This window comes from Kogia breviceps, chromosome 19 (genome assembly GCF_026419965.1).
Source record: "Kogia breviceps isolate mKogBre1 chromosome 19, mKogBre1 haplotype 1, whole genome shotgun sequence".
In the NCBI taxonomy this organism is placed as follows: domain Eukaryota; kingdom Metazoa; phylum Chordata; class Mammalia; order Artiodactyla; family Physeteridae; genus Kogia; species Kogia breviceps.
This window is the reverse complement of record NC_081328.1, coordinates 43,077,167-43,102,411: the sequence shown is the minus strand read 5'-3', so window position 1 is coordinate 43,102,411 and position 25,245 is coordinate 43,077,167. Positions and strand designations below refer to the sequence as shown.

At 37.8% G+C, this 25,245-nt stretch overlaps 1 protein-coding gene across 11 annotated transcripts in view; it reads right to left on the bottom strand.

Moving 5' to 3' along the window:
- The window catches only part of TANC2 (tetratricopeptide repeat, ankyrin repeat and coiled-coil containing 2), a 343,384-nt gene that overhangs the window by 223,924 nt on the left and 94,215 nt on the right, over positions 1-25,245 (bottom strand). For 6 of the 11 annotated variants that reach the window (XM_059048703.2, XM_059048705.2, XM_059048706.2 and 3 more), the window contains one exon: positions 10,264-10,446. In XM_059048703.2, coding sequence (XP_058904686.1) covers positions 10,264-10,446 — 183 coding nt within the window. Of the gene's footprint in view, positions 1-2,023; positions 2,073-2,161; positions 2,316-10,263; positions 10,447-25,245 lie in introns of those variants that run through there. The other 5 variants (XM_059048707.2, XM_059048708.2, XM_059048709.2 and 2 more) reach the window with 3 other exon arrangements.

The following is a 25,245-nucleotide window of genomic DNA, read 5'->3' as shown; positions in this document are numbered from 1 at the left end:
ATATGATACACAGATTCACCAAATCAACTTAACGGCAGAATCTCTCAAAACAGGAAGCTTCACTAGTGGATTTTAAATTAGACAATTTACAAACAAATATACTTATATACAATCTTTTAGGAATACATATGCTAGGCAAGGACCCAAACATTACAAAAAAAAAAAATCACAGGATGTGCCAAGAAATATTACTTTAAAATGAATAAATCTGATATTAAAAATACTATCCTTGGGCTTCCCTGGTGGCGCAGTGGTTGAGAGACCACCTGTCGATGCAGGGGACACGGGTTCATGCCCCAGTCCGGGAGGATCCCATATGCCACAGAGCGGCTGGGCCCGTGAGCCACGGCTGCTGAGCCTGTGTGTCCGGAGCCTGTGCTCCGCAACGGGAGAGGCCATGACAGTGAGAGGCCGGCATACCGCCAAAAAAAAAAAAAAAAAAGAAAATACTATCCTTATTAAAAATATCCAAATCAGGGACTTCCTGTTGGTGCAGTGGTTAAGAATCTACCTGTCAATGTAGGGGATATGGGTTCGATCCCTGGTCTGGGAAGATCCCACATGCCGTGGAGCAACTAAGCCCGTGCACCACAACCACTAAGCCTGTGCTCTAGAGCCCGAGAGCCACAACTACTGAACCCACGTGCTGCAACTACTGAAGCCCGTGCACCTAGAGCCCATGCTCCACAACAAGAGAAGCCACCTCAATGAGAAGTCCACGCACCGCAACAAAGAGTAGCCCCTGCTTGCCACAACTGGAGAAAGCCCACGCACAGCAATGAAGACCCAACACAGACAAAATAAAAATCCAAATCAGTCTTTGTTACTATTAATAAGAATTATAGTTTCAGAGATAATGGAACACAAAATCCTTTGTATACTTATGAGGATAGACTAGTCAAGAAGGAGTGTTAACTTACAATGTACACAGTTATTAAATATACATAAATTTTAAAATTCATATTTTCTTGCATGGCAATGGTTAAAATGTGAATTGATTTATTTAATCTATTAATTATAGGCTTTCAAATAAAAGTAACATATTACTACTAATGACAGTAAGTATAAGTGATTAGTACTTTCATTATCCTTTAATATATTAATTCTCCCTACTTAAAGGTTTCTTAAACATTGTGCAAAGTCATATGTATAGCTCTATAGGCAAAAATCTCAAAAGCAGAAGAAGGAATACAAATCAAAATATAGTAATGGCAAACACTAGTAATTTACAAGTAAATTTATAGTAATTTAATCTAAATTAAAGGAACCCAGTTTTGTCCCTGAAGTCTATCTACTCTGAACAACATGTATTTAAGAAGAACAATTTAAGAAGGTAAATAACTACAAGAATAAGCCCAGATGAAATGCCTTTTTCTTTTGTGAGGTGGCTGAAGATCAGTCTAAATATTCTAATTTTGAAAAATCAAGTTCCTACTTTTAGTACATTTCTAAGTTGCCATGGTTAGCTAAAGAACTAAAAAGAAAAAATAATTAAAAGCCAGAAAATGGACAGTCTTTTGAGAAAATGTAATCTATAAATTCAATTTCTCTTAAACTGATAATTACCAAATGGTCTAAAAATACAAGTAAGAATGGTAAATCTCTAATTCACCTTTCTCACCTGGGAAAACAGACAATATAAATCAACGTAACTAGCAAATAATGTTAAGTTAAAAAAAAAGTCCTTAAACTATGCAAGAACATCCATCTGCAAGCACTCCAGTTAATGAAATAAGAAAGATTTGATGTATGAAGGAAATATGCTTACAAAATTCTAGTTTTCCATATTGTTATTTTTTTTAAATGTATTTTACTTATAAGGATATTGCAATAGGAAGTAGAAATCTATTCTGGAATCACAATCTAACAAAAAAAGCAATCTGACCTTCACATTTCATTAAAACATTGAGTTAAACAGCATTCTTTACAATGAAATATTATTTTAAAAAATATAACACTTTAAAAGATTCATATACACACACACACAAGTAAACAAACACAATTAAAAATTAAATAAATGTACCTAATGACATTTCTTAATGGCTTCCGTGAAAACTCAGTGTAAAATTCTCTTAGGTGGCGTTTGCTTTTCTACAAAGCTCAAAGTAGGCCTCAAAGCTCAGAAATCCATATAAGACACAAATGCTCTACTCATACTCACAGGCTGTAGTTTTTCTTCCTCATTAGTCAGTACTATATAGTCTTTTCTCCTGAAAACCTGAAAGGCTTCTTTTTATTCACCGGCGGTTGTGCTGTTATCAGAGCTGACACGTCAGTAATGATCCACACTTTAATCTTCCCCAGCCAGCAATTCACGCTGCTCAGAACTTACTGTGTGTTACAGGTGATACTTCTTATAGCAGATGCTGGTTATGGTCCCAAAGCACAAGTGATGCTCCCAAAGGACCTTAGAACCCCTAACAACATCACCTGCTCCTTTCTGTATCCAGAGATGCAATGTGGTATTTGTTTTGAACAGTTAATGATTTCAAGAAAGATTACACAGACGATTTCTTTTCATTAGACTGCTTGACATGAGCTTATCCTTTCAGAATACTGCAGCAAATATAGATTGTAAGATTCCCTTAGGAAAAAAGAAATATTTATACAATTTTCCTCTGTGGCGCAGTTTAGTTTACCCTTCTGTTAGAGCAAAATGCTGGAAGAACTGGTTCTTAGGTTTCTAATGGCGCAGCGTTAACATAGTGAATGATTCACGGATGTTCTTAACATTCAGGAGTAACACGAAAGGCTAGCAATGAAGCCCAGGTCCAGAGCTGATGAATGGTGCAGTGCTGCTGTTGTCATAGCAACCAAAGGGAAAAAAGCAGCACCATATAAGGAGCTGTGACATGGATTCTGGGAACAATTTATATTAAAAAGCTATAAGCTCCTCATGCCTTAAAGCTATTAACTCCTTTCTTACTGATTTCTCCTCAGATTTTACTCTTCTGAATTCCTAAATCAGAACTATGTGTATATTGCAAAGAAAGTATAAATAAGACACTAACAAAAAACTGCATATTGAGGTTTCTAGAAAGATTAATAGGGCTTCCCTGGTGGCACAGTGGTTGGGAGTCCGCCTGCTTATGCAGGCGATACGGGTTCGTGCCCCGGTCCAGGGGGATCCCACGTGCTGCGGAGCGGTTGGGCCCGTGAGCTGTGGCTGCTGGGCCTGAGCGTCCGGAGCCTGTGCTCCGCGGAGGGAGGGGCGGCGGCAGTGAGAGGCCCGCGTACCGAGAAAAAAAAAAATTAAAAAGATTAATAATACTTTAGCAAGCTAATATGTGCCTGTAATATCGTCACATTATTATTGGGTTAAATGGTAAAATTAGACAGTGAGAAATAGGGAACTGTCTAAAATGTGAGACAGCAGAAAATTTATTTTTAAATAGAGATATTAAAAACTTGATTAAATGCCTTTCATTCAGATGGATCATCAGATAGACCAAAACTGCAGAATCATCAGTTGACTAATATAGTAGCAATGGTTTCCATTTCAAAGAGAGGTATACTACCTCCTATATTCCTTACAGATGCAGAAAGGTACAAAAGACACTAACTGCCCTGAAAACGCTCACAGCCTTCACGTGTGATCAAGGAAATTCTTTGTGTCAGTCACTGGTGAGAAAGGGTTACTAGCCCATTCCATGCTTCTGATGAACTTTCCCTTCAGGGCCTGGAGAACTTTTCTCTTGTCACAGCTTCTCCTCACCTCCCTGGAATCCAGAAGAGTCCCTTCTCTTTCAATGGACAGCAGAATAGCTTCAAAAAAGAACCATGGGAGAAGGGGGAGCTAGGGAAAGTGTCAATGCATGGATTTAGCAGTGGTAACGGCATTCTCTCTGCAGTATTGTAGACATGGTTCTGAACTGACTTGTTGAGAAAAAAATCTTTCACTAGGCTTCTGAAGCATGGTTCACTGGTACTATTCATCTATTTAGATAAGGCAATTCTATATGGAATTGTTCTATATCAATCAGTGTGGGTTTCTTTCCCATCACCACATATTTAATGAAATGTTCAGAAACAAAGTAAAGCAAAACAATTAGGTAATTTTTTTATTATGTTGTTCTCTTATGTGGGCCGCATTACCACTGTAATAATAATTCTGGTATAATTATATATTTGTTAGTCATAGATTTATGTTGCATTACTCTCCCTAAATGATGATAACCTCAGTAAAATGTGAATAAAAAGGACTGCAGAGGCTTCCCTGGTGGCGCAGTGGTTGAGAGTCCGCCTGCCAATGCAGGGGACGCGGGTTCGTGCCCCGGTCCGGGGGGATCCCGCGTGCCGCGGAGCAGCTGGGCTCGTGAGCCGTGGCCGCTGGGCCTGTGCGTCCGGAGCCTGTGCTCCGCAATGGGAGGGGCCACAGCGGTGAGAGGCCCGCGTACCACAAAAAAAAAAAAAAAAAAAAAAAAAAGGACTGCAATGTAGTAGGAAGGACATGCACTTGGCTAGACTTTTGATTGTAGATGTGATAATGGCTCAGTTGCTTACTAGACATAACCCTGGCTAAGTCACAAACTCCAACCCTCAAACTCTTCATCAGTAAAGTATTGGTAATAATATATTTTCTACCTTCTTCCTAAAGCTACTGTGGAAATAAAATAAAATAATGTAATGCAAAGGCTTGAAATTCTAAAAATCTATGTCATCTTATTTAAAAATACCTAATTAAGCAAAATAGCAAGGATGAAAAGGAAAAATGGATTTCAATAGAACTCAACAGACATGGAAAATAGCCTAAAAGAGTAAATATTTTTTCAGGTTAGTTTTGTTTGACTGAGTATTTGGTGTCAACATATTGCACGTATTTGTTGCAAGGGACCATTTCATTTTAGAATTATAATAAACAGAGATTCTGTGGACTAGTGTTAAAGGAGTATTTAAGATAATCATGCAAAAGTAATTTTACTGCCCAAACATGACTTATAAACATCTTTAGAAAATGATAACTTGGAGATACAGAAGTATAAGCAATTTCTATAGAATGGTAATACTAAAGATAATGCAAAGTAAGAAACTTGTTTCAAATGATCTTCAATTACTTTTTCTCTCACCTAACTAGAAAACCGTAAGGCAAACTGACAGAAAGTCACCCAAATCTATTTTAAAATTATAATAATGACCGTTGCTAACATTTATTGGACTACTTATTCTATGCCAGACGCTGTTTTATGAGCTTTTACACAAACCAACTCAACCAATTCTTATAGTCCTATGAGGTAAATACTATTATTATCCTTATTTTAGAAACAAGGAAACTGAAGCATAGAGACTAAGCAACTTTGCACAAGTTGACACAATTAGAAAAGGGCAGTCAGGGTCCATTTCGTTATATTGCCTCATGAGATACATTGGGTTTTACACATAAAAATACAAACATGATAGGATATACAACAAAATTCATGTCATTCTCCTCCTGCTTTTGAGTTAAAGCTATCGTATCTCCACTCCACCACTAAATGAACGTACCTGTGATGTGGGTATGTTTGCATATCATTTTAAAACACAAGTGGATTACTATTATTGATATTTAGATTTTCATTTTTTTACTACATAAACAATATTATATATACATACACACATATACATTTCAAATTTCTTCAAATTTATTTATAAAATACAATCTTAGCAATAAAATTGTTATGTCAAAGATTATGTGCATTACAATTTTGATAGATATTTCAAACTGTTCTACAAAAAGGGTGTACTGGAACTTCCTGGGTAGCACAGCGGTTAAGAATCCACCTGCCAATGCAGGGGACATGGGTTTGATCCCTGGTCCAGAAAGATCCCACATGCTGTGGAGCAACTAAGCCCGTGGCCACAACTACTGAGCCTGCACTCTAGAGCCCGCAAGCCACAACTACTGAAGCCCACACGCCACAACTACTGAAGCCCACGTGCCTAGAGCCTGTGCTCCACAACAAGAGAAGCCACCGCAATGAGAAGCCTGCGCACAGCAACCCAACACAGACATAAATAAATAAATAAATAAATTTTTAAAAACTTTAATTAAAAAAGGGTGTACCAATTTACAGCCCTACTAACAGTATGAATATTCAAAATTTAACTTTTACTAAACCTACAGTGTACATAGTAGGCAGACAGTGTAAATTCATTAAGTGTTGAATGAGTGAACTACTGGCACTCCCAATTAACTATATTTTAAGAAGTATGCTGAGGGGCTTTATGATATTATGAACAAAAGCATCTGGAAAAGGTCACTGAGTAAGAATCCAGAGAACGGGGGAAATCCCATGACCACGGTTACTGGGGCCAATGGTGTGTCTCTGCACACTCTCTTCCACGCCTCCCCCAATGCAGAGCAACATCCACTGAGCAAGTGAACCTTAAGGCTTGACTAACCTCTAGGTCTTCTAGTTTCCCTATATTGGCTTAAACCATTTGGCTATGTTACTTTTTTTTAACAAAAAAGTCTTAAGCGATATACCAGATGCCTTGGGTGAGTTGGTTAGGTTCTCTAAACCTCAATTTTTTCATTGGTAAAATGAGACACATTTAAGGTTTAAAGGCCTAGGTATTAATCTTGGCTCTGACAGTTTCCTAGTTGTATCATTTTGAGCAAGACATTTTACCTCTCTAAGATTTAATTTATTCATGTGTAAAATTGAGATACATGTGAAGAATACGTGAGTTTACATGTGTATGTCAACACAACAGGCACTCAAAATGAGAATTATTATCGTTATTACTATTACTCATTAAAAAGTATAATTTTTAAAACGTGCAAAGTTTTAAAGTTCCAAATTAGTGTCTAATGCTAAAAGAAATTTTTAAAAACTTCTCACCAAATTTAACAATTTTGTTAATAACAGCGAACACATTCTGAGCATTTATTATTTGCCAAACACAGTTTTAATCAAGTATTAAGCAATGTGATAACCATCAATGGGTTATAGACCTGACTATCCATGAGGTAGGAGGTATTGTTAACCCCATTTTGCAGATGAAGAAACAAAAGCAGGCAGTAGTAAAGTGATTTTCTCAGAGCTGGGATACAAACTCAAGCAGTATGACCACAGAGCCTGTTTTTCTCTTGATCACTTTTACGGTAACTTGTTTTTGTACAGGATAGAGCTATATATATTCTAAATATACATATTTAATATATATATATATATATAATTAGTTTTCCAGCTTCAAACTACATGTCTTTATTCTTGAGCAAACCTTTCCCCATTCTCACTCCCTCGAGACTAAAGAGAAGTCAAAGTATTTGGAAATGGATCTTTATATACACCTGTGTGTATAAGACAAATACGTTGAGAGTACAAAGGTTATATCATAATAGGAAAAGGTTGCTCCATTACGTTTTACAAGATAAAAAAAAAAAAAAAGATTGTCTTTTCAACCTCTACTAACTTGTTAGAAGTTAAAGATCTATTAAAGATCAGGAAAACACACCCAAGGTTAATGGGATACTCCAGACCCCCATACTCTACTCTTAGCACATTTGCCACCAAGATCTGATTAAAAGCTAAATCAGATCATATTGCATCCCATTCCAGCTCTGCTTAAAATCCTACAGAGTAGGTTCCTTACCATGATTCTAAAAACTCTGGCTTCTGCCTACCTCTTCCATTATTTTATACTCCCTTCCCCTCTGACTTATTTTGCTGACAACACACCTGACTTCTTTCTAATCCTTGAACATGCCAACGCTGCTTTCTGCTTTAGGACTTTTGTTCCTGCTGTTCCCTCTGGCTGGAAGGCTCTGATCCCAGATCTTCCCATGGCTGGCTTCTTTTTGTTATTCAGACCTCAGTTCAAATATCTCCTTCTCTGACTCTCCCTGATCACTTCATAGAAAGAACCTACCTCTAACCCCAGTCTTTCTCTATCCCTTTTCCTACTTTATCACTTTCACAGTACTAGTTACTATCTAAAATTATTTATTTATTGGTTATATGTTTAGTATCAGTCTCCCTCCCAAATGGAATATAAATACCTTGAAGGCAGGAGCCTCAACTGTCTTTTCCTCTACTTACTGTATCTAGAGCACTGCCTGGCATATAGTAGGTCCTAAACAAATATCTGTTTAATGATTAAGTGAAAAGCACAGAAGAATAATGAGCAAACTACCCTGACCTTAGCAGAGACAGGGGACTAAATATTAGAAAGTCAGAAAGAAAACAGAAGAAAATAACTATTCTGGCCCTACTTATTCAGTTTGGTTGTAATATGAATACAAGAAAGATAAGGTAGTTGGACGTTTAAATGAATGGAAATGCATAAATTAGAAAGTGTAGCCCTAATGGCCATATTAATGTATTTTGTTAAGAACCATTCTCTGAAGGACATTTCCTTATGGTCAGTTACTCTTTTCCCATACAAAGTTCTTTTTACTTATTTATAACAAAATATAATTAGGAAAGGAAAGATAACTGATGAATAATCTACTAAATAATATTTTTAATTTAAATTTCAAAGTAATTTCATTCCAGGTTTAACCAGAAAATTCTTATCGTCTAATTCACTTGGCAGAAAATTGGCCACAGAAAAATTTTCATGGCATCCTCTTTCAGGAGACAGATTTCTTTCATTCAGATATTTTAAAATGCATTCTCAAAGTTCAAATTCTTAGGCCTCTGACAACCTCTTCAGTAAATAAAATTATTTGAGAGGATGCTTATACTTCGAGCACTGTAAAATTAAAACTGAATAGTTCATACCTGTAATTAACCAAGTATACTTCCTATTAATGATTCCCTGTAGTATTTCTGTGATATCAGGCATGTTGTTGACTTTGTTAGTATATGTATTTATCTTTTAGGTCATCTAAAGGTTGTCTATTTAAGTTAAAGTTCAAACTGGGATAGGCTAATGGGATAGGAAAGTGCTATCTCTAAAACCTCAGGCAATTCAGCTAACTTTTATAAGGAAACACAATTTTTCTTACTATTTCTTCCAATATGTGTAGTAAAATGAAGCACATCACTTGACAGCCATCAGATTTGATTATCTGTATTTTTAGTAATCAATAATACCTTAAACTGTAAGAAAAAGCAGGGGTTTCTAAGCATTGAAATTTTTATTCAAGCCCAATCACATAAAAGTTACCCTGTTTTTAGACAACAGAAGGAATAAGTATTTTAGTAAAATGTGATTAAGCTACTTTACTGATTTTTACCTAATGACCCAAGAACCAAAGTAGACTTTGACTCAGTCATTTGAAGATGCCTAAAAAAAAACAACAAAAAATATGAGGCATAACTTATGCTTTGTGCAGGTTGTAAAGAAGCATAAGTTATGCTCTGTGGAACTACAGAATAAAGAAATATTATTATTTTAATGAAAAGTATAAACATTGTAAAACTTTCATTCAAAATAGATGGAAGAGTCTGAAAAATCTCATTTCCCCCTCTATCATCTTATTTTCTTTTGAATTCTCGATCGATAATCAACACTACTGTCTAACTCAATGCCACACACATAGGAGGAAGTCAAATAGCCCTTTGGGAATGACTTCATTTCTTGCCTCCATACACTCATAATCCATTCAATACCAGTCAACTTACTGATGTTGATATAAACTAATACTGTTAAAAGAAACCTGACAAAGTGATCCAGGTGTACATATTTTCACACATAAGTGTCATTTAATATATTAAAATTTCTTCCCTGAAAAAGCTTTAAGGGATAAAAGCGCATTTAATCAAAACACAGTTTCATACCTAACAACTTGATCTGACTGCACAATACATACTGTGAGATCATATTAAAGTCAATCCACAACTTATGAATTATAGTAAATACCCTAACAAGTTGGAGTACTGTACCATGGAGAGGTAAATATCTAGATCAGCTTTTAAAAATAGGTATGAAATATACAAATCAGGATTTCAAACTGATGTACCTTTGCTAAACTATGAAGCGTTTATTATTCTAAAATTACAATATCTCCATTTGGTAATCTGACATGAACAAGCTGATAAATGCAATCAGAACAACAGTATATTCTGGCAAAACTGAAAATTTCCTGAAAGCCTAGAAAAATATGTCCACAACAGATGGATCATTTAGGAAATAAATACAACAATCTGTCAAGTGGAGCACTATTCTAATTCCCTAAACTAAAATCAGTAGGAGCTCCACTTTCCAAGAGTCTGTGACATTAGTAAGGCCAAAGAGGAAAAACCCAGAGATGCACATAAACATATCTGATATGACCTAGAGTGCCACACTGTTAGGTTTCCTGTTAAATATACTAAATTTAGGTAAAGTCCTTACCAGTTAACTTCTTCACAGGTTGGAGCCGAACACTGATAGACTGATGTGTGAGTAAGGGGGAGGATGGAAGAGAGCGAGACATGCCCTCCATAATCCGAATGTGCTGCATACCTTCACTCACTGGAAGTGGTGGGACGGCGTAGTCTGGCTCAAAAGCACAGTCGCTTTCTGTGGAGATGCCACCTGTTACATAGAAGAGAATGGGAGAAAAGAGCTGGTGAGAGAATATTCTTCTACTAAAATTCTTCTCTATTAAAATTTATCATTTTGGATGACTCAGCACAGTGTACACTGATACTGATTTTTTCACTGTGAAAAGAAAATAAGGAATTCCCAACACAGAGATTCATTTCTACATAACTGGGTACTTAACTTCAGGTCCAGCACTAGGAAACCGAACATGAATAAGACAGGATTCCTCCTTGTAAGGGGCTCACTGTCTCATGAACAACATAGTCATATAAAAAGTAATTACAGTACAATGCAACAAGTGTTACAATTACAGCAATGGTCTTCAATTGTCCCTGAGGAGACAAACATGAAAGAAGATATTCCCCTGCTTGACAATCCAATCTGTGCAATTCCTAGTAAGATCACTGTAACTCTATTTCTTATTCTCTTTCTCCAAGAATGTACATGAAAATATAAATGGGTAAGACTAACATTATACGGTGATTTTTGAATCTGCTCAAACATTTAAAAAAAAGAGTAAATGATATGCTGTTTACTTCCACTTACATACTGTTGACTTCTACTTCTGGTAATGGCAGATTATATACTTCAGACCAACTTTTCCCTAAGAAAACTACAACTATATACATTTAAAAAATATTCCTGAAGGTACTGGAGAGTTAATAGCATGATGAAGAATTACAAGGAGAAGACTGAGACCTGGTATTTGGGGCCACTTTTTACTTTGTGGCATCTGAAAGGCTAAGAAGCCATTGACAGTTTTACAGAGCTGGGAAGACAAGTACTGGAATGGCTAGAGAACCAAGTTGCGAAGGGAGAGCTCGTAAAACTCCAACACTTTTGTCTGGAACCCCAAAGGGCTACATTCTAGGAGTGAGTATAAACCAAAACTAGGGACTTCCCTGGTGGCGCAGTGGTTAAGAATCCGCCTGCCAATGCAGGGGACACGGGTTCGAGCCCTGGTCCGGGAAGATCCCAGATGCCGTGGAGCAACTAAGCCCATGTGCCACAACAACTGAGTCTGCACTCTAGAGCCCACATGCCACAACTACGGAGCCTGCATGCCACAACTACTGAAGCCCATGCACCCTAGAGCCTATGCTCTGCAACAAGAGAAGCCACCACAATGAGAAGCCTGTGCACCACAACAAAGAGTAGCCCCCGCTCTCTGCAACTAGAGAAAGCCCACATGCGGCAAGAAAGACCCAATGCAGCCAAAAATAAATAAATTTATTTATTTTAAAAAAAACTAGACTGGCCTTTACAGGACTGAAGCTCAGCTCCAAATATCTACCACAAAATTTAATTAAGGCAATCTTGGATTGCTAGTCCCTGCCAAAAAACAAACATAAATATTCTTAGAAGAAGATAACATCATCATAGATCTCTAAATACTTCCACAATTTCTAAATACTTCCACAATTTTTCATATACAATATCTGGTCCTTAACTAACAATAACAAAGAGAGAACATGAAAAAAGCAAATCAGAAAGACCATGCAAAATAAATAGTCTCAGAGGGAATACAGACTATGGAACAATAAGACACAGAATTTAAAGTAGTATGCTTAACACCAAAAAGATTAAAATACTTAGGAATGAATTTAACCAAGGAGGTGAAAAATCTGTACATTGAGAACTATAAGACACTGATGAAGAAACTGAAGACACAAATAAATGGAAAGATATCCTGTATTCATGGACTGTAAGAATTAATATTGTCAAAATGTCCATACTACCCAAAGTAACCTACAGATCCAATGTAATCCCTATCAAAATTCCAATGGCATTTTTTCACAGAAATAGAAAAAGCAACTCTAAAATTTGCATGGATCCACAAAAGACTGAATAGCTAACGTAATCAAGTAATCTTGAGCAAGAAGAACAAAACTGGAGGCATAACACACTTCCTAATTTCAAATTATATTACAAAGCAGTAGGAAAACAATTTGGTACTAGCACAAGAACAGACACATAGATCAATGGAACAGAATAGAGAACCTAGAAATAAACCCATGCATATACGGTCAACTAATCTTTGACAAGGGCACCAAGAATATACAATGGGGAAAGGATAGTCTCTTCAATAAATAGCATTGGAAAACTGAATATCCACATGCAAAAGAATGAAACTGGATCCTTATCCTACACCATACACAAAAATCAACTGAAAACGGTTTAAAACTTAAACCTAAGACCTGAAACCATAAAGCTCTTAGAAGAAAACACAGGGGGAAAAGTCCATGAAATTCATCTTGAAAATGATTTCTTTTGGATTTGGTATCAAAAGCACAAGCAACAAAAACAAAAGTAAAACAAGTGAGACCATATCAAACTAAAAAGTTTCTGCACAGCAAAGGAAACCATCAACAAAATGAAACGGTAACCTACAGAATGGGAGAAAAAGTTTGCAAACCATGTATCTGATAAGGGGTTAATACTAAAAATACGTAAAGAACTCATACTCAAAAGCAAAATAAAACAAACAAAAAACCTAATTAAAAAATGGGCAGGACTTCCCTGGTGGCGTAGTGGTTAAGAATCCGCCTGCCAACGCAGGGGACATGGGTTTGAGCCCTGGTCCAGGAAGATCCCACATGCAGCAGAGCAGCTAAGCCTATGCACCACAACTACTGAGCCTGCACTCTAGAGCCCGTGAGCCAGAACTACTGAAGCCTGTGTGCCTAGAGCCCATGCTCCTCAACAAGAGAAGTCACTGCAATGAGAAGCCCACGCCCCATTACAAAGAGTAGCCCCCACTCACTGCAACTAGATGAAAGCCCACGCACAGCAACAAAGACCCAACACAGCCAAAAAAATAATTATAAATATAAATTATAAATTATAAATAAATAAATAATATAAATAAATAAATTATAAATATTTTTTAAAATGGGCAAAGGACCTGAATAATATTTTCCAAAGAAGACATACAAATGGCCAACAGGCACACGACAATGTACTCAACATCAACAATCATCAATCACAAAAATCAAAATCACAATGAGATACCACCTCACACCTGTTAGGACAGCTATTACCAAAAAGTCAAAATATAATAAGTATTGGCAATGATGTAAAGAAAAAGGAACCCCTATACACTGTTGGTGGGAATGTAAATTGGTACGACCATTACAAAAAACAGTATGGAGATTCCTCAAAAAATTAAAAATAGAACTACCATATGAGCCAGCAAACCTACTTCTGAGTATATATCAAAAGGAAATAAAATTACTATTTCAAAGAGATACTTCCACTCCCATGTTCACTGCAGCATTATTCAAAGTAGCCACAACATAGAAACAATTTCAGTGTCTGTCAATGGATGGATGGATGAAGAAAATGTGATTTTACACACACACACACACACACACACACACACACACACACACACACACACACACACACTCTGTCTCTCTCTCTCTTTCTTTCCCTCTCTCTCTGAGGAATATTATTCAGCCTTAAAAAAGAAAGAACTCCTTCAACTTGCAACAACAGGGATGAACCTGGAGGACATTATGCTAAGTGAAATAAGCCACCAGACAGAAAGAAATAATCTCTATGTAATCTCACTTATATGTGAAATCTAAAAAATAAGGTCAAAATCATAGTAGTAGAGAGGAGAATGGTGGTGGCAAAAGGAGATGTTGGCCAAAGGGTAAAAACTTTCAGTTATTAGATGAATAAGTTCTGGAGACCTAATATACATCTTGGCTCCTAGACACAGTCAATTACTGAGTCAAAAGTGCTGTGAGTTTCTATTGAGAAATACTGACCAAATGCTGTATTAAAATTGTGTGCCATGTTATGTAAAAAGAAAAAAATTAACATGCTTAATATTTAAAGAAAGTAAAAGTTTAGAATTTCAGCAATGAATTATGAAAATAAAAACTCTACAGATGGATTGAAAAAACAGATTGGACACAGATGAAGAGAGAATTAGCAAACTGGAAGATAAAACATTTGTGCATCAAAGGACACTATCAAGAGAGTGAAAAGACAACCCTCAGAATGGGAGAAAATATTTGCAAATCATTTATCGGATAAGAGTCTAGAATTGAGGGGACCTCCCTGGCAGTCCAGTGGTTAAGACTCCATGCTTCCACTGAAGGGGGCACAGGTTCAATCCCTGGTTGGGGAACTAAGATCCCACATGCCAGAGTAGCACGGCCAAAAAAAGTTTTTAAAATAAAAAACTTTTTAAAAAAAGAGTCTAGGGCTTCCCTGGTGGTGCAGTGGTTGAGAGTCCGCCTGCCGATGCAGGGGACACGGGTTCGTGCCCCGGTCCGGGAAGATCCCACATGCCGCGGAGCGGCTGGGCCTGTGAGCCATGGCTACTGAGCCTGCACGTCCAGAGCCTGTGCTCCGCAATGGGAGAGGCCACGGCAGTGAGAGGCCCGCATACCGCAAAAAAAAAAAAAAGAGTCTAGAATCAAGAACTTAAAAAGAACTCCTAGAACTCAACCACAAAAAGAGACACAATGCAATTTAAAAGTAGGCAAAAAACTTGAGCAGACAGTTCTCCAAGGAGAAATGTACAATACAAATGGACAATAAGCTCATAAAAAGATACTCATATCATCAGTCATTAAAGAAATGCAAATCAGAGCCACAATGAAATACCATTTCACACCCAGTAGGATGGCTATTAAAACAACAACAACAAAGAAGTGTTGGTAAGAATGTGGAGAAATTAGAACCTTCATACATTGCTGGTGGGAATATAAGATGGTACAGCTGCTATGTAAAACAGTTTGGCAGTTCCTCAAAAAGTTAGACACAGAATTACCATACAACCCAGCTATCCCTCTTCTATGTATATACCCAAAGGCAATGAAAACAGGGTTTCAAGCAAAAACCTGAACATGAATGTTCACAGAAGCATTATTCATAATAGCCAAAAAGCAGAAACAACTCAAATGTCATTAACTGATGAATCAATAAACAAAATGTGGTATATCTATACAATGAAATATTATTTAGCAATAAAAATAATGAAGGCTTGATTCATGCTACAACACTGATAAACTCTGAAAATATTATACTAAGTGAAAGAAGCCAGACAAAAACAATGCCACATGTTGTATGATTCCATTTATATGAAACGTTCAGAATAAGCAAATCCAGACAGAAAGCAGACTAGTGGTTGCCAGGGATGACTACAAGTATGTGGAGTGACTGCTTAATAGGTACAGGGTTTCCTTTTGGGGTGATGGATTATATAGCAGTGATGGTTGCACAACATTGTAAATGTACTAAAACCACTGAAATGTACACATCAAAATGGTTAAAATGGTAAGTTACCTCAATTAAAAAATATTATGTAGATATTTACCACCTACTCACATATTTATTCAAACCAGAAGACTAGTAATCATTCATTTCTTCCCATCACATCCCTTTGCAACAAATACAATAGCTATTCTGCAGATTATCAACCTCATATAGAGTTCAAATCTACCATGTTCTCTTCATTTCTCCTATCACTACCATAGTCCAGATCACTATTATCTTTCCCCCAAACTTCTGTTGGTAGAAATCTAGAACTTATTCCTTATCTTTGGATTTCAAAAATTTTACCAGAATAGGTCTTAACTTTTTATTTCTCATTAGTCACTGGGTCCTTTCCTTTACTATGTTGACCAATTCTTTTCTTCCAATGGTTCTCCTCTCTTTCTCTCTGGAACTGTGATCAGATGATATCTCCTAGACCTATTTTTCAAGTCTCTTTATTAATAGATTTCTAATCTTTGGGCTCTCATGAATAGACATGAGACTGATTTATATGGAATTATAGTATTTTACAGGTTTACAAAGAGGCATGTCATTAGTGTAATAATTCCCTAATTAAAGAAAAATCAGCACTAGATTGTTTAAAGACAATATATCTAGAAGAATGCATTTGATTTACTGAAGTATCTCTTTTCACTTGAAATGTTCTAATGTTAAAACTTAGCTGATAATTTTAGAATCTAATAATATTCCTTAAGGAATAATACTGCAATTAGTCCAGTATGGATGTCCTAGTTTACTTTTTTGCTTAAAAATATTTTCCTCTATCTTCTCTGCCCTATAAATACAGAGAAAAAACTAAAAATATATGTTTCAAGTAAAGAAAAGCACTGGTATGCATTAACAGAATTTGACTGTATTAGTCAGTTTTTCTTGGGTAACTAACAACCTCAAAATCTCTGTAGTCTAAAACATTCACTTTTATGCTCATGAGTCTGCAGATTGACTGTGGGTCAGCTGATCTTGGTTGGGTTATCAAGTTCAGAACTATTCCAATGTGTCATTCATATTGGGCCTAGCCACTGAAGGGGCAGTGAATATGTGGGGCATACTCTTGTTATGGTAGATCACAGAGCTGCAGGAAACCAAGTTTAATCAGAGGAGCATACTTAAGACCTCTGTTCACTAATATTTTACTGGCCCAAGCAAGTCCAATAACAACATCAATGGGGCATGGAAATACACCTGGCGCATTTCAGTGGGAACCACTGAAAAGCTGCATAGCAAAAGGAATGGATGTATAATTTTATAACAGGAAGGAAGTAAAAAATTTGAAATCGGATTTACCAGGACTTCCCTGGTGGTCCAGTGGCTAAGACTCCACACTCCCAATGCAGGGGGTCCGGGTTCAATCCTTGGTCAGGGAACTAGATCCCACTTTCCGCAAATAAAGAGTTCGCATGCTGCAACAAAGATCCCGCATGCAGCAATGAAGACCCCCACGTCGCAACTAAGACCCGGCACAGCCAAGTAAAAAAATAAATGTTAAAAAAAAAAAAAAGAAAGAAATCCAATTTACCAAGCATGTAAGATATTTACTGGTACCCCAAATTACTCAATTTTCATTTTCCTACCACTCACTTTTCCTGCTATAATCAACTGAATAAAAGTTACTGAAAAAATGTGATCGAGATATGGCAGAATAAAATAAACTGCTAATGTGACAGAAAAAATTCAGTTTTGCTGGATACCCAGTGATTAGATATTCAAAAGTTGAATTAAGACAGCACAGGGAGGGCTTCCGTGGTGGCACAGTGGTTAAGAATCCTCCTGCCAATGCAGGGGACACGGGTTCGAGCCCTGGTCCAGGAAGATCCCACATGCCACGGAGCAACTGAGTCCGTATGCCACAACTACTAAGCCTGTACTCTAGAGCCTGAGAGCCACAACTACTGCGCCCGCACACCTAGAGCCCATGCTCCACAAGAGAAACCACCGCAATGAGAAGCCTGCACACAGCAACGAAGAGTAGCCCCCACTCCCTGCAACTAGAGAAAGCCTGCATGCAGCAACGAAGACCCAATGCAGCCAAAAATAAATAAATAAAATAAATAAATTTGTTTAAAAAAAAGAAAGATAGCGCAGGGATATCAAGTATATGGACACTAAAGAAATGTTAAGAGTAATTATGACTCAATAAAAATTTCAGTCCTAAGTCTTATATTTAGTACAGATGATTATGAGATATTGAAGTTCAAGTTAATAAAGAAATTCTTTAGCTAAAGGCCGTACCTATTCTACAGAACTGACTTCTAATTTTTCAAGTTACATAAATAACCACAAACAAAACTTATAAATCAAAAGCCTCTAGCACGATAATTCATTAAACTGTATACATTACCTATGAATTTTCCAGTTTATATGTTATTAAAAGTTTATTTTTTAAAAGCACACAGAGAAACAAAACAAAACAGAGCATGGTGATAAACTAGTCCCTAAAGTCAAAGGGCTTTTACATATTTCAAAAACAAAGGGGTTTTGCCTAAAATTATTCCTAATATCCTTTTAACTTATAGCACTCTGTGACTCAGAAATAGTCTCATAACAAGTCCATGTTTCAGGCAGGAAACAGGCCAAGAGAAGTGTAATAGCTAGTACAGGGTCATGTAATCAGACAGCATGACTGCCTATGCAGAAAATTTTAAGTAATCTACAAAAAAATCCACTAGAAGAAAACAAGTGAGTTAGGCAAACTCAAAGATTACAGAGTCCGTATACAAGAAGCAAATGTCTTTCTATATTCCAGCAATGAATATGCAGAAAAAATTAAACCAGTAACATTAAAATAGCACCATTAAAAGCATGAAATAATTAGGAAGAAATCTAACAAAATATGTACAATATTTGTATGCTGAAAACTACAAAACACTGATGAAAGAAATCAAAGACCTAAGTGGAGAGATATGCTATTGACCTGTTCATGGATCTGAAGATTTTATGATGCAGGTCTCAAAGTTATCTATAGGTTTAAAGCAATCCTAATGAAAATCCAGCAGGCAATTATTTTGGTAGAAATAAAAAAGCTGATTTTAGGGCTTCCCTGGTGGCGCAGTGGTTGAGAGTCTGCCTGCCTATGCAGGGTACACGGGTTCGTGCCCCGGTCAGGGAAGATCCCACATGCCACAGAGCGGCTGGGCCCGTGAGCCATGGCCGCTGAGCCTGCGCGTCCGGAGCCTGTGCTCCGCAACAGGAGAGGCCACAACAGTGAGAGGCCCACATACTGAAAAAAAAAAAAAAAAAAAAAGCTGATTTTAAACTCATGTAAAAACAAAGGGACTAGGATAGATAAAATAATTTTGAACAGTAAAATCAAAGTTTGGAGTCTCACAGCACCTCATTTCAAGACTAATGTAAAGTTACTGTAATCCAGACAGTATGTGGTATTGGTAAAAGAATGGACACACGGGCTTCCCTGGTGGCGCAGTGGTTGAGAGTCCGCCTGCTGATGCGGGGGACACGGGTTCATGCCCCGGTCTGGGAGGATCCCACATGCCGCAGAGCGGCTGGGCCCGTGAGCCATGGCCGCTGGGCCTGTGTGTCCAGAGCCTGCACTCCGCAATGGGAGAGGCCACAGCAGTGAGAGGCCCGCGTACCACAAAAAAAAAAAAAAAAAAAAAAAAAGAATGGACACAAAATCAATGGAACACAACAACTCAGAGGCACTCGTCAAGTTCACAGTCCAGGGGCACAGGCTCACCAAAAGACTGAGACCTAATCATAGGACTATAGAATGCTTCCCACCCAACTCCCACCTTAAAATTACATTACTATTTACCGCAGTTCATTTTATCCAGTACACCATATTCACCTTTCAGCAGAAACTTACATGGCATACTAAAAGTTAAAAAAACAAACAAAAAACAGTATGAAGAGACAGTGCATGCATCAGAACCAGCCTCAAATATGGCAAAGATGTTGGAATTATAAAACTGTGAATTAAAAAAATGAAATACTTAGGTATAATTCTAATAAAATATATGAAGATCTATATGAGGAAGACTACAAAACTGATGAAAGAAGTCAAAGAAGATCTAAATACATGGAGAGAAACTCCATATTCATGGATACAAAGCATCAATACTGTCAAAATGTCAATTCTCCGCAAACTGATATAGCAGACTTAATGCAAACCCAATCAATATTTGTTGATATTGAAAAACTGATTCTAGGGACTTCCCTGGTGGTCCAGTGGTAAAGAATCCACCTTACAATGCAGGGGACGCAGGTTTGATCCTGGGTCAGGGAACTAAGATCCCACACACCACGCTGCGGGGCAACTAATTCCATGCGCCACAACTACTGAGCTTGTACGCCTCAATTAGAGAGCCCATGTGCTGCAAACTACAGAGCCCACGTGCTCTGAAGCCTGTGTGCCACAAGTAGAGAGAAAACCACGAGCCACAAATAGAGAGAAGCCCGTGCACAGCAACAAACAGCCCATGTGCCACAATGAATGATCCCGCATGCCTGAACAAAGATCCCATGTGCCACAACTATGACCAGATGCAGCCATAAAAATATAATAAATAAATAAGAAAGAAAAACTGATTCTAAAATTTATATGGAGAGGCAAAAGACCCAGAATACCCAACTCAATATTTGAAGGGGAAGAACAAAGATGGAGGACTGACACTACTGAACTTCAAGACATACTACAAAGCTACAGTAATCAAGGCAGTGTGGTACTGATGAAAGAACAGACAGACAAATCAATGGAACAGAATAGAAAGCCCAGAAATAGACCCACATAAATATAGCCAAAGGAGCAAACACAGTACACTGGAGAAAAGATAGTCTTTTTCAACAAATGATCCTTAGACAACTGGACATCCACATCCAAAAAAATAAATCTAGACACAGACCTTACATCCTTCATAAAAAATTAACTCAAAATGGATCACACACTTAAATGTAATATGCAAAAGTATAAAACTCCTAGAACATCACATGGAAAATCTGGATAACCTTGAAGGGATGATCCACGAAAGCAATAATTGATGATATAGGCTTCATTAAAATTTAAAATGTCTGCTCTATGAAAGACACTGTCAAGAATATGAGAACACAAGCCTCATACTGAGAGAAAATATTTTAAAATATATCCAAAGTATACAAACTCAATGACAAGAAAAAAAATTAAAACATGGGAAAAGACCTGAACAGACACCTCACTAAAGAAGCAAATAAGTATATGAAGAAGACATTCAATATATGTCATTAGAGACCTGCAAATTAAAACGACACAAGATACCACTGCACACCTATTAGAATGGCCAAAATCCAAAGCACTGACAACACCAAATGCTGGCAAGGATGTGGAGCAACAGGATCTCTTGTTCATTGCTGGTGGGAATGAAAAATGATACAGCCACTTTGGAAGACAGTTTGGCAGTTTCTTACAAAACTAAACATACTCTTACCTTACAATCCAGCAGTTATGCTCCTTGGCATTTACTCAAATGAGTTGAAAACTTATATCCACACAAAAACCTGCACATGGATATTAGTGGCAGCTTTATTCATAACTGTCAAAACCTGGAAGCAACCAAGATGTCCTTCAGTAGGTGAATGGATAAACTGGTACATCCAAACAATAGAATATTATTCAGCACTAAAAAGAAATGAGCTATCGAGTCATGAGATGTCATAGAGGAACCTTAAATGTGTATTACTAAGTGAAAGAAGCCAATCGGAAAAGGGTACATACTGTATGATTCCAACTATATCACATTCTGAAACAGGCAAAACTATGAAAACAGTAAAAAGATCAGTGGTTTCCAGGGATTGTAGGGAGGTAAGGATGAACATTTAGAGTATAGAGGATTTTTAGGGCAGGGAAGCTATTCTACATGATACTATAAGAGTAGGTATATGTCATTATACATTTGTCAAAATCCATAGAATGTACAACACCAAGAGTGAGCCCTAGGGACTTCCCTGGTGGCACAGTGGTTAAGAATCCACCTGTCAATGCAGGGGACATGGGTTCGAGCCCTGGTCCAGGAAGATCCCACCTGCTGCGGAGCAACTAAGCCCGTGCGCCACAACTACTGAGCCTGCACTCTAGAGCCCGAGAGTCACAACTACTGAGCCCATGTGCCACAACTACTGAAGCCCGTGCATCTAGAGCCTGTGCTCCACAACAAGAGAAGCCACCACAATGAAGAGCAGCCTCCCCTTGCCGCAACCAGAGAAAGCCTGTGTGCAGCAATGAAGACCCAACGCAGCCAAAAAATAAATTTAATTAATTAATTAAAAAAAATTTTTTTTAATAAAAATGAAAGGCTTCCTTAAAAAAAAAAAAAAAAAAGAGTGAACCCTAATGTAAACTATGAACTTTGGGTGATAATGATGTGTCAATGTCGCTTCATCCATTGTAACAAATGTACCACTGTGGTGCTGGGATGTTAACAGTGGGGGAGGCTGTGGGTGTGTGGGTGCAAGAGGCATATATAGAAACTCTGTACTTTCCACTCAATTTTGCTGTGAACCTAAAACTACTCTAAAATAGAAAATCTATTTTTTAAGACAAATAAATCTATAACCAAAAACCAACCAAACAAAAAGAATGGGTAGAGTACCTATCTGAAGACTATGAAAATAAACAGTAGCAGGCAGATTGGAAAAGAAGCACAGAATGTGAAGTTCCACTGAAGTGGTGGTGAGCTTGCCATGTTTTTTCTCAGGTTATCACCTCACCTGGACTCAAAGGCAGCCCAAAACTGAGAAGTGTACACCGGGTAAGAAAAAGCTCCAAGAAAATCCCTCCCTTTCTAGTGAGGAACAGGGAAGGGGGCCCTTGTTGGTCTGAGAAACTAGGGGAAATCCGTCTTTTTTCCCTTCTCTTCTATCCTGGTCTCCAGCCAATTCTATGGTGGTAGCAGCAGAGAGATGGTAGTGATGACTGGGCAGGTAACTAAAACCTGGGAGAAGTGAACCCTTTTTTTCTGACCCCAGGAATTGTAATCCCAAGAGTGTGAGGCAAATCCTCACTGCTTTTTATCTCTCTGTCCTCTTATCACTTGACTGGGATACAGACACAGTTGTAGGAATTGAACAGCGGAACAGGAAAACTAGAGTCCCTGTTTTTTAGCCAGACTACTGGCAAGGGAGAGTCTGAGAGCTGGAAAATGTTGGTAAGATTGGGGTGTGGAGGGATATCAAGCAAATAATCCCATAGAGTTGTATATGAACTTCAGGGCTCACCTCTGAGCTCCGTGTGCATGGATGTGACCCTAAACATCCATACCATAGGCTTTAAGAACAGAGCAACTAGATATACTTACTACCACTCTGGTCCCAGAATGGACACTGGGTCACACACATGGAAATGATCTAAATAGAAATGCTCAGAAAACCGAACTGACGTTGGAACTAGAGCCCCGAGAATGCAGGTAGGAATCTGTTTCCTGAACATAATCTGGTTGACTAGCCACTGACATACACACACACACACACACACACACACACACACACACACACACATCAACCTTCTCCTTAGAACTTAAATAAAACCTAGGGTCTCATATCATAATATTCAAAATGTCCAAGATATAATCCAAAATAATATGGCATATGAAGAAACAGGGAAATCTCAACATGAGAAGGAAAAGTCAACAGATGTTATTCCCAAGATTACACAGATATTAGAATTAAACACCAAAGACCTTAAAGCAACTATTACAACAATGCTTCAATAAGTAAAGGCAAACATTATTGAATGAACAGAAAGACAGAAAATTTCAAAATCTAGTGTGTAGTTTACACAAACAAAACATCTCCTTTTGGACCAGTCACATTTCAAGCACTCACAGCTACCTGTGGTCAATGACTGCCGTATTGCACAGTAAAGCTTTACACCTATGTCCAGAATCAAGTTCACTTAGTTTCTAGAATATAAGGCAAAAAGTATGAACCAATCACTAAATACTGGAAAGATCATAGGGTGATGACTCTTACCACATTCCCATTCAACTCATCTATATAGCCTAAGCAGAAGAAAGACAAATCTTGGAGAATGACAACGGATTTTTGTTAACTTATTCAGGTTGTGTATCCCACTGCTGCTGCTGCTTTAGATGTGGTTTTCTTGCTAAAGCAAATCAACATATCCCTGGTACCAGGTCTGCAGCTACAGACCTGAGAATGAGATCATCATAAGCAGTAATCATTCAACTGTCAGGGTTAGCTATACATTTTCACTGGCCTACCTGCTATTAATTCTCCTGTTCTTAGTAATAATCTAATCCACAGGGACCTTAACTGCCTTTCCATTCTAAGGGCACCATGCTGGTCTACTACACTAATAATTTCATGCTGATTAGATGTGGTGAGCAAGAAGCAGCAACTGATCTAAATACTGTGGTAAAATATATGCACTCCAGAGGGTGGGAAATAAATTACACAAAAATTCACAGGTCTTCCACACTGGAAAAATTTCTGTGAGCCCTATGGTCTTGAGCAATTCAAGATATCCCTTCCAAGGTGATGAAGTTGCTGCACCTACTGTCTCTTAATACTGAGAAAGAAGTTCAATGTCCAGTAGACCTCCTTGGATTTTTGAAGCAATCTGTTCCTCGTCTGGGTATGCAACTATGAACCATTTACCAAGACTGCTGGATGTGAGACAGGCCCACAACAATTGAAGGCTCTGCAACACATATGGGCTGCTGTGAAAGCTGCTTTGCCACTTGGGTTATATAACCCACTAGATCCAATGTTGCTTGACCTATCTGTGCTAGATAGGGATCTTGAACGGTTATTGCACAACTCTCGGTGAATTTCAGGCCAGATCTCCAGCATTCTGTAAAAAAGCTATGTCATTCAGTACAAATAACTATTACCCTTTTTTGAAAAACAGCTTTTGGCTTACCACAGGGCCTTAGAATGAATGCTTGATCATGGGCCACCATGTTATCATGTAACCTGGGCAGTCCATCATGAACTAAGTTTTGTTGGACCAACAAAGCAATATGGTTGGATGTGTACTGAAGCACTTCATCATCAGAAGGAAGGGATGTATATGAGATCAGGCTTGAGCAGGTCCTGAAGGCCATAAATAATTTGCATAAGCAAATGGCCCAGATGCCCCAGGTTCCTATTCCTGCTATATTGCTTCTTTTCTCTCAATCTGGATATATTTTATCTCATGGAGAATTCTCTATGACCATCTCACTGAGGGGGAAAAAAAAATCAAGCTTGTTTACTGATATCTCTGCATGATAACATGCAGATGACAACAATACTAGAGCTCCATTCTGGGGTCCTGAAGGACAGTGGTGAAGGGAAACCCTTCCAAGGCCAGAAGTTTGAACAGGGTACCCAGTTGTTCATTTTGCCTGGAAGGAGAGATGACAGAGATACTGTTCTATACTGACTCATGGACAGTGTTTAATGGTATGACTGATATTCAGAGACTTGGAAGGAATAATTAGAGAACTGGTGACAAGCAAATCTGAGGATAAGGTATATGGACAGACGTCTTTGAAAGGGCACAGA